At 32.0% G+C, this 10,243-nt stretch overlaps 1 protein-coding gene across 2 annotated transcripts; it reads right to left on the bottom strand.

Moving 5' to 3' along the window:
• Positions 1-700: 700 nt before the first annotated feature.
• On the bottom strand, positions 701-2,990 carry LOC129284908 (P34 probable thiol protease-like). Of its 2 annotated transcripts, XR_008587028.1 has the most exons (4): positions 2,494-2,990; positions 1,478-1,710; positions 1,240-1,377; positions 701-1,135 (listed from the first exon to the last, which is right to left on the bottom strand). XR_008587028.1 is itself a non-coding variant. In XM_054920423.1 (3 exons), exons 1-2 carry the CDS (start codon positions 2,969-2,971, stop codon positions 1,586-1,588), a joined length of 603 nt encoding a protein of 200 aa, XP_054776398.1. In that variant the 5' UTR covers positions 2,972-2,990; the 3' UTR covers positions 701-1,135; positions 1,240-1,585. The 2 variants fall into 2 exon arrangements, 1 of the variants encoding a protein (XP_054776398.1); XM_054920423.1 differs by having other exon boundaries at positions 1,240-1,710.
• Between the last annotated feature and the right edge of the window lie 7,253 nt (positions 2,991-10,243).

Raw genomic sequence — 10,243 nt, 5'->3', positions numbered from 1 at the left:
CACTCATTATTTTATCATTTTCTGCCTAACTTCTTTCAGTTCTATAATGCTAAATCATTCTACGAATACGAAGTACGAAGCCTAAAATAAAAAACCGTATCCGAATTGATATAAAAGACCCCGGGAATTCTTTTTACTGAAGACTTTCTTTTTTTTTTTTTCCTTCGGAGGATCATGCTATGTACAATTCATAGAAGTGCAGAATTAATCATCAATTTTGTGCAAAAAAAGGTCATCAATTTATTTTGACCTCAATTACATTTAGCTCCACATCATTGTTAGAAAACATTAATCAGTTATGTTATTTTTTGTCTTGTTATATGTAATTATAATGCCCTAAATAATATAAACACAAACAGACATCTGATGGATTCATATGTACTTTCAAGTTTGGCATCATGAACACGAAAATCATCACATATATTTTAAAAGATCAATTATCTTTCACTTTTTTATGTAATTATATTAAATCCACATTTTCTCTATGATAGATATAACTTTTTTTCTTTATTAATTCTTCTCTATTACAAGGAAAATGTGCCTCTCTGACTCTCTTTGGTTTTTTTTTTGGGTGAAGATGAATGCATTTACTTGTACAAATGTCCTAGTTAAACCAATTCATAAGTATCCAAACAACTTAAAGAACATGAAGAACATGAATACAAGTGGTGTTAGACCGGAATATTTAAAAGCACGAACGTTGAAATAAGAGTAGATAAGATTTTATTCACAAACCATGCTTAGTACTTGAACTTTATTGAAAGGCAAATCATTAGCCACTTATTCACACACACACACCCCCCAAAAAAAAAATGCAAGGATCACATCCACTAACACATGAACATTGCTGGCTTTATTGAACTATTGCTTGAGGCTGGCTTCACATAGAGGCATCAAGTTTCTGGCCTTTGGTTGGGTAAGCGCCATAGCAATTTATGTTACAAACTCCATAGTCGTTACCAGTGTTTCTCTTGATCAAGATATAACCATCAAGTCCCCAGGAAGTTCCCCACGAGTTCTTCACAATCCAGTAATCTTGACCAGTGCCCCATGAACCATATCCCACAATCAATACAGAATGATTCATATAACATGGATCAATGCTCGAGCAATCATTAACCCCATCATATATTCCCTGTCAAAATAAAAAAGCAGACGACTTTTTGAAGTTATAAAATGTATCTCTGAAGTGGTGAGATCTATGAATCATTATAATATATATGTACATATATGACTTACACTCTTGTATCTCATGAATTCTGGGCCTGCATATACGGCAACACTAAGAGGTTGGTTAATGACAGCACAAAAAAGTGACTCTTCTGATAAAGATGTTACCCAATTATAGCCATCAATAGTTGCAAATATCTTCTTAGCCTGATTGATCAATATCAAAGAAGATAGTTCACATATATAATGAAGTACAAAATCAATATATGTAAGATAAGATGGGAAAGGGATATAAAAGAGCACAAACCAATGTGGTATTACAAGTACTATCATTAGCTGTATAAGGATAATCTCTTTCTGTGGCAATACCACCATTGTCAATAACATATTGAAATGCATTTGAGTGAAAGCCTCCTCAACAGCCACGACTGTACTTATCACAAGACACAAGTTGTTGTTCTGAAAGGCTTGGAAGACATTGTGTGACTATTTGTGTTATTCCTTCAATGGCCCCAGTAGCAGAGAATGCCCAACAACTTCCTATAAACATGCATGGATTTATGTTACTATTTATGCTTTTGCTACATGCTATAATTACACTACAAATTAAAAAATAGTTTATTAACAATGGTAGCAACAGATAATAAGTTTTAGAAATAAAGACTATTTTTCCACTTAATTTTTTTAAGGAATGTTAGCAACTTGTACTAAAGGGTGCGGCAACATTTTCCTTAAACTATTTGTTCAGGAACAAAACCACCCTTTCTTCAAAAACATGTTATCTTCGTTGTTATCTACTGACATAAAATAGTTATGTGGCCACGCACAATGACAATAAGGCATTCTAATTTAATTTGCTGCTGTTTAACCCCTAAAATCAGGTTCAATTCCAACCACCGGCTTCTAGTACTAAAAAGGAGAGAGAAAGATAATATTTCTGAATATTATTTCATTGTAAAATGATACATCTCTGACGTCGTTTGCATGGATCATATTTATACTGCTTAATACAGTGAGATGAGTTCAGTACAACTTCTAATAACAGCATAACAGAAAGCCTTAACAGAATTAGTTGAATACACTAATATCTAGCCCCTTTTGACTACATGAAATGGCCAAAATGGGTCAAAATTCCCTACTATAATAGTGCATAAGTCTCATAACTATTCTAAGTTAACAAATGATGGGTATTTGATGGGAGGACGATATTGCTCTTTAAAAAAATTTAAGAGGGAATATTAGTGTGCCTATCTTTCAGCTCTAAAAAATGTTACGAGAAAAATAGTCTTCAATCCTAAGTTATAGATATACATATACACTTACCACATGCGCCTTGGTCTTTGACATAAGTTACAGCTCCAGATTGCCTCCAATCTAGTGAAGAAGGTGCATTGGCACATGAGCCACTTTTCAACTCAGCATGGCCCTTTTTGCTTTTGATTATGGGCTGTTTCATCCCATGTAAGTAGATTTTACTGAACTCTTCATAACTCATATCTGAGAACTTGTTCAAACCCAAACGATAGTCATAGAGAGACTTTCGTTGTGCATTTTTCTCTCTGATATGCTTCAAATTCGTTTTGAAAGTCTCAAATCTTTGTGCCTCCTCTCTCATGGTTTGGTAATGTCGTTTAGTCTCCTCCTTCCACATTTGGAAAAGTTGGAAGATTTCTTTATCAGAAGTAAACTTGTCTAGATCAAGATTTGAAATGGTATATTCATCAGGTACACTAGAAGAGAGACAAATCAGAGAATACCATACCAAGAGAAGGAAGCACAACTTAGTGATAAGAGAACCCATTGTACACTAAACAGTGATGAAATATATTGATATTGAGCTTTTGGATTGCGTGGTTCCTGCATAATGCTGTCTTGTATTTATAGAGCCAGTTTGCATCTATGATGAGTCACATTATTTGATAGGCCAGGTGAGTATTATATTATTATTTTTTAAGCATTTATAGTTGAGTTTCGATGCAAACATTCTTGTATTGTTTAAAAGACAAATGAAAGAGACTTTAAAGTTTCGTATTTATTATGTCGGAATATCTCACAAGAAGGTTTTTAATTGTTAAAGAGCATTACCTTTCCATGTACTAAATCTGTGAATCAATTGTCCAATGGATAAATCCATGAGTTGAAAAACCTTGAAAAATAATTAATTAGAACATACTTACTCCATACTCCCTGTGATCATTATTATAAGATATCTTTTAGAAGAAATTGATGGTATTTAATATAAGGGACTTCGTAGAGTATTACTTTTATTCTTCCAATATCACCCCTGTTTAAAATGAGAGAGAATGTAATGCAAATTTAAAATTGTTCTCATTTCAATATGAGTAAGATTGGAGTATATTCTTTTTTTATTTACAAAGTTTCCACATCTCCTTCATTTCGTTGAGGTGTTTAGAAGTGCCTTATGAACAAACAGAGTATTTCATATATAAAAAAGTATTTTAAAAAAATATAAAAAGTATTTAAAAAATGAGATAAGTGCATTTTATTGTATTAGTCTATTGAAAAAAGGAAATGCGATTCCCAGTAGCCTTGTATACAAATACCTGCCCATCCATTGATTAAGACTTGAGCGACCAATATATTGAATTCTCAAGAATTATTTTAAGAGTTTCACTGCTTGTATGGCTCATGGATACTGCAATTTTTTTTTGGGGCAAATTTTCAAAGTGTTTATAAAATTAAGTTTTGTCATTTAAAAAAAGTTGAAACAAACGATGCTAATACACTGCCAATAATTAATTAGCATTATACGACAACCATTTTATAAACGCTTCGTCTAATTATACACGTAACTGTTTCGTTGGATTCAGACAGAATATTTTAAATATTGATTGAAGCTGATCAAAATTTTAACATGTAAACTTGGATCACAATATAAAATTTTTGCTCTGCGGACTGATTCGTTGGTTTTGGACTCATGGCATGCATTTTATATATTTTTTCTTGCATATTTTTAAAACTTTCATCATACTGCGTGCGTGGAGCTAAGCTTGCAGATTTGAACTTTTTAAATGAAGATTAGATTGAAAGGGATCGAATTTTCAAGAGATTGAGTAAAATGAACATGTCAACTATAATATTAAATTAAAGTGTTGTAAATGTAGCTAGAAAATGCACAGTGGTGCCAATATTCAAAACGTTCCATGCTAACTAAGCTGTGAACTGATTCGTTGGTTTCGGACTGTTCAGGCTCTACACACAACGACAAGGTGCGAGGCAGCAAGTCTTCTCGCCTTTTGTGTGACACGTGACTTTAACATTATCTTATTACTATGTGGGTTCAAAAATATAAAGTATTTTTTATAGGTTGGATGTTTAAAAAATATAAGTCATTTTTTGTAAGTTATAATTAATATGTTTCTTTTCAAAAATACTCTTAATAAATAAATAAATAAATTATTTTATATTTATTTTTAAATGAACATTTTATTAAATAAGGGTGAATATGGAAAGATGATGTTAGTTGAAAGATACTTAAAAATATCATTAATAAAACTTTATTTTTATCAAAGTATCTTATATTTTGAAATGTTATATCACTTTCAAAATGTCTTATAATTTTGGATAATTTAGGATAGAGGGAGTATTTTATTTTATTTTATTAAAATTGTGAATATCAATAAAATCCATTTAATACACTCTAAAATCTTAATTTTTTTTTTATAAACTTTCAAAAAGACCATATTTAATATAAGGAAGAGAGAGAGAAATGTGTTTGCGCCCACCTCTCTCCTTCCCATCCTTAATTGCAAAGGAAAGTAAAATTAGAAAGTTACATATTTTTTACAATTTCAAATATAAGTATATAACTAACATTTATTAGTAAATGCAAAGGCCATTAACTTTGCCTTATATTAAGGACTAGAGGAAATACATATATTTAAGAATTGTAATCATGAGAGGCAATTATAATGGTTAAAAAAAAATCATGAGGGACAATTTTGGAATAAGTTCATTAACAAATCCTTATTTTTCTCAAAACATTTCACATTATGGGAGATTAAAGCACTCTAAGAAGTATTTTATATAAAATGAGACTAAGGAGTATTATAAATTTTTTTTTTTCATTATCCACAAATATCATCTTATTGGAGGCAAACCTATTCAAGGCACTATTGGACATTAAATGTCAGCACATTTCCCAATAAAAATTCAAATTTTGATTTGTCACAATATGAAAAACCAGCAATTTTTGCTATACTTAACCCCATTAGTAAGAAGTATTGTGATCTTCCCACAATCCCACGTGTTTCTTCAGTTTATTAGCCCAACATCAATTTGGGCTTTTTGAGAAAAAGCCCATTGCACTTACAATGGCTCTCTCAATCGGCTTCTTGCTGTAGCTATTTTCTCGTGCGCTATAACATTCTGGATCGTGTTTTGATTTAATTGAATAATTAAGTATGGGTAGTGAATCATTGACTAAATTTTTATATAGAAGTTATTCAATTTTTATGTTGCAACTTAGGAGCAAGCACTTTGCATGTATATAAGTGTTGGAAGATGATATGGGGCATATGAAGATTGTTTTATTTAATTATTTATTTTCAACCTGTAGCTTGTTGTATTTATTTAAACCTTGTTGTGATGGGTGTCAAGAAGTAAATTATTGAATTGCCTCAAGTAAGCAGATAGCATCCAAATTAGCTTATGTACACATTCCATTCCTTCAAAATATTGGTTCAGTGTACACTTATATAGTTATATTGCTATGTTTTAATTACAATATATCAATTATTGTAATTGAGAATATTTTCATTATACTCTTTAGTTTTAAAAGAAGAGAAAAGAACATTCTTTGTTTGAGTACTCTTATTTATTGAGTATATTGATAATGATTGATTTTATAGCCCAAGTAAGGATTAATCCTTGTAATTCGTGCACGTAAAAATATTGATGAATTTATTTATGCAAGAATGTGGTAAAAAATATTGAAAAGAGATAACGCTACTAGAAAAATGAAATTTGGCGAGGGATAAATCCCTCATTAAATGCCAGTTTCACTCATTAAATTGTATTTTAGTGAGAAATTTTGTCTCTCGCTAACTTCATGGCTAAAAAAAAGCTCGTTAAATTTAGTGAGGGATCGTATTTCCTTCATTAATTAGTGAGGAATTTAGTAAGGGATTCAGTCCCTTAATAATTTTTAGTAAGGGTCATGTCCCTCACTAATTCTTTGCTAAATATACTTATATTTAAAAGTGATGATACCACATCACTTTTCATATGTGCGTTAACTTGTGACATGTTATTAACAATCTCGTGCCTTGTCAATTGTCATGTCACCTGTCATCTCAAGCCTCATCACCTGCTACATGTGTGACAACTTATAATATGTCATTGTTCATCTTGCGTCATGTCACTTGCTCCTTACCATGTCACATGTAATGACTTTAAATTTTAAATTAAAATTTTTTTCTCACAATCTATATCTTATTTAAATTATTTTTATGGCAAATGGAAAGTGGTGACTTAGTGAAATTTAGCTTACCTAGAGGTCTAGAGTGAATTCTTTTAAGCAATGGGGTTATTTAATTTAGTTTACAATTATAAAAAAATTACCAAAGTGCCTGTATCTTTTATGTTATTTGAGAAAAATATTGTGCTCTGTCTTGTAATTTCCGCAATTTTCTAATGTTCAGATTTTTATTTCTCATTCTCGGTCAGAAGCATGCACCAGAAGAAACAAATTCTGGATCCTTCGATTCAATTTGCATTGCTGTTGCTCTTTCCCTTCATTCCTCTTCAATTTTTCTGGTGGTCTCTTGTTGCTGTGCCTCCGGTCAAGTCTTCCCCCGTCTCTCTTCCTCCTCCTATCAGCGTTCTCCATCACTGATTCAGTCTCCTTTTCTTGCTCTGTAATTTCCGTTGCCGTGGAGTGCGTGGCAGTGCTTCTTGAGTGTTGCTCTCCCATTTTTCTTTGGCCATCAACGTGTTTAAGAAGGTGAGTGTTTGATCTTTCTTCTCCTTCTTGGCCGTTCGCGTGTGCTGAAGGGAGTCCCTTGTTTCTTTTCTGTTTTTTTCCCTTCTTTTCTGCTTCATTGTCGACGAGTACAGCGGACCTACGTAGTGGTCAGTGTGGGCAAGTGCCCCCCCTGAAAATAAAAAAATTTACATGGGTATCTATGGTAAATTTTGCATCCTGCACCCACTCATCTCTTTTTTTTTTTTTGAACCCGGTGAAATTTAGTCCAAATCAAAGTGAAATTTAGTCCAAATCAAAGCAATAAACTTAACCCAAATCCAATTTTTGTAACAAAGCCCACAAAACAAAAAATAAACAATCAATCCTCACCCAAGCAGAAGAGAATTAAAATGACAAAATGTTATCCTCAACAATAATTATTTCAAATAATAAAATCTAACAAAACTTAGCTTTTAGAAATTGTGCCCTAACAGTTGGCTGGCCCCATACGCAAGAGAAGCAGTGGCAGACTTGTATAGGAGGAGAATCGAAGAATTGGATTTTGGATAACCATAACTTCAAGCTTTAGCAAAAGAAGAACACACCAAACTCAAGTACTTTCCAGTTTTTTTTGAATTTTCTCCTTGATTATGAACATAGAGCAAGTAGTCAAGAGCTGTGAGTTGAAAAAACTTTACTTTCATGTTTGGATCTGCCGATTTGGGGAAACAAAAATCATGGAACTGGAGAGTAAACTAAAAAGAGAAGCTGAGCAGTTGAGCCAGAGATGAGACTGAGAGATAATGGGATTGATTGAGGGAAAAGACAAAAAGGTTGTAGAAAAAGTGAATTTGAGAAGGAAAAGTCATTGAAAAGTGAGAGTTTGCACGTGGGTAGAAGACTATGGAAAGTTATTTATTAATTTTGAAATAATTATTTAATAGATTTACTTTTGATAATGTTGGTGAGTATTGACTATGGAATGAACTTCTTCTGCACATCAATATAAAAGATTAAAATGACAAAAGTGGCTTGTAATAGATTATGAAAATGTTGGCTTGCAATAGAATACTAAATAAATAAATCTAATTGATTGTGAGTTGCTTTTGTTTGCACCGAGTAGCTATTTTGAATCTTGAGACAACAGATTTCAAGAATAATTGGATCACAAGATGCCTACTTGTTAATTATAAAATTAATTTTTATTTTTAGTTAATTATTTGTTTATGATGAGATTTTTTTTTCAGTACATTGATTAGATAATTTTAATTTACAATAGGCGAATCACAAATTATTTGAATTTTGAAAAGAAAATGGAAACATTCTTAAAGAGAAAAGTGCCATGTGAGGAGCATTAATCTTCATCTATACATCATCAATCAAATCCTCACCATCACCATCAACAACAAGAGAATCAATCTTTAGAAGAGTTGCCATCAGACCTAGGAAAATGGATTAAAATTTCATCCTATCATCCTAATGAGAGGGATAAGATAAGAAGAGCTTAGTTACAAAAAGGACCATGTCAACCTATTCAACATAATTTTCTCCAAAGAAGAATTGGGAAGACTTTGAGAAGATTTTGTCCCTCTTGGTTTAATGAATTTGGCAATTGGTTAGAATATAGCATATAAAAAGATGTAGTATTTTGCTTGTGTTGTTACCTTTTTAGACCTAATTTTGGGAAGTAACCTAGTTGTGATTCATTTGTTATGGAAGGATTTACAAATTGGAATAAAAAAGAAAGACTCTCATCTCATGTTGGAGGCCCTAATAGTGCTCATAATATTGCTTGGAAGAAATGTCAAGATTTGATGAATCAAAATCAACACAGAGAAGTTGCAATTGCCAAGCAAGATGAACAAGTTTGAGACTTATACCGAAAGTGATTGACAGCTTCAATTGACTGCATTTGCTTTCTTTTGAACTAAGGATTAGCTTTTTGTGGTCATAATGAATCATGTATTTCAGCCAATTGAGGTAACTTCCTTGAACTTTTAAAGTTTCTTGCTGATCACAATGAATCAATTGAAAATAGTCTTAGATAGAGCTCTTGAAAATAGTCATTTAACTGCTCATAAAATTCAAAAGGATATTATTCATGCTGTTATTGTAGAGACCACTACTGCAATTATTAATGATCTTGGAAATAAATTGTTTTCCATTATTGTTGATGAGGCACGTGACAATTGAAATAAAGAGTAAATGGCTATTGGTTTGCGTTATGTTAATAAAAAAGGAAGAATTGTTGAACGATTTCTTGGCATAATGCATGTTAAGGATACTGCAGCTTTATCATTGAAAAGGGCTATTAATAATTTTTTTAGCACAAATGGGTTGAGTATATCTAGCATCTGTGGATAAGGTTATGATGGTGCTAGTAACATTTAAGGTGAATTTTGTGGTCTCAAAAGTTTGATTTTGAAAGAAAATTCATGTGGATTTTATGTACATTACTTTGCTTATCAATTACAACTCACCTTAGTTGCCATTGTTAAGAATCACATTCAAGTTGCTTCTCTTTTCAATTTGGTGTCTACTTTATTAAATGTTGTTAGGGGTTCTTGCAAAAGACTTGATATGCTTCGTGAAAAACAAATAGCTAAAATTAGAGAAGCTTTGAAAAATGGAGAAATTTCCACTGGACGAGGGTTGAACCAAGAAGTTAGTCTCAAGCGAGGTGTTGACACACATTGGAGTTCTCATTATGCAACTTTAGTTAATCTAATAGGAAGGTATTCTTCTGTGATTGATGTGCTTGAAATTATAAAGGAAGATGGCTCAAGTGTAGACCAAAGAGCTGAGGCTAATGGTCTCTTGCAGTTGATAGAAGCTTTTGATTTTGCATTTGCTTTACATCTAATGAAACATGTATTGGGTATTTCATATGAATTGTCATAGGCATTACAAAGAAAAGATCAAGATATTGTCAATGCCATGAATTGGTTAACATTACAAAGAAACGATTACAAGTTATGAGAGATAGTAGATGTGAGTCTTTATTGGATGAAGTAACTTTGTTTTGCAATTTGCATGATATTGATGTTCCAAACATGGAATCTAAAGGGAGATCACGTTGCAAAGGTAAAGCTCAAGATATTATAGTAGAACATCATTACCGAGTTGAATTATTTTATACTACTGTAG

Source organism: Prosopis cineraria, unplaced genomic scaffold (assembly GCF_029017545.1).
Source record: "Prosopis cineraria cultivar Desert tree isolate PC_DT_omini unplaced genomic scaffold, ASM2901754v1 PC11, whole genome shotgun sequence".
Classification (NCBI taxonomy): domain Eukaryota; kingdom Viridiplantae; phylum Streptophyta; class Magnoliopsida; order Fabales; family Fabaceae; genus Prosopis; species Prosopis cineraria.
Note: the sequence above shows the minus strand (reverse complement) of the source record. Positions and strands in the feature narration are given on the sequence as shown.

Coding starts and splice junctions, on each gene's coding strand:
- LOC129284908 (XM_054920423.1), bottom strand. CDS start 2,971: ATGGGTTCTCTTATCACTAAGTTGTGCTTCCTTCTCTTGGTATGGTAT. Junction 1,711..2,493: donor CAAAGACCAAGGCGCATGTG/GTAAGTGTATAT, acceptor GCATGTTTATAG/GAAGTTGTTGGGCATTCTCT.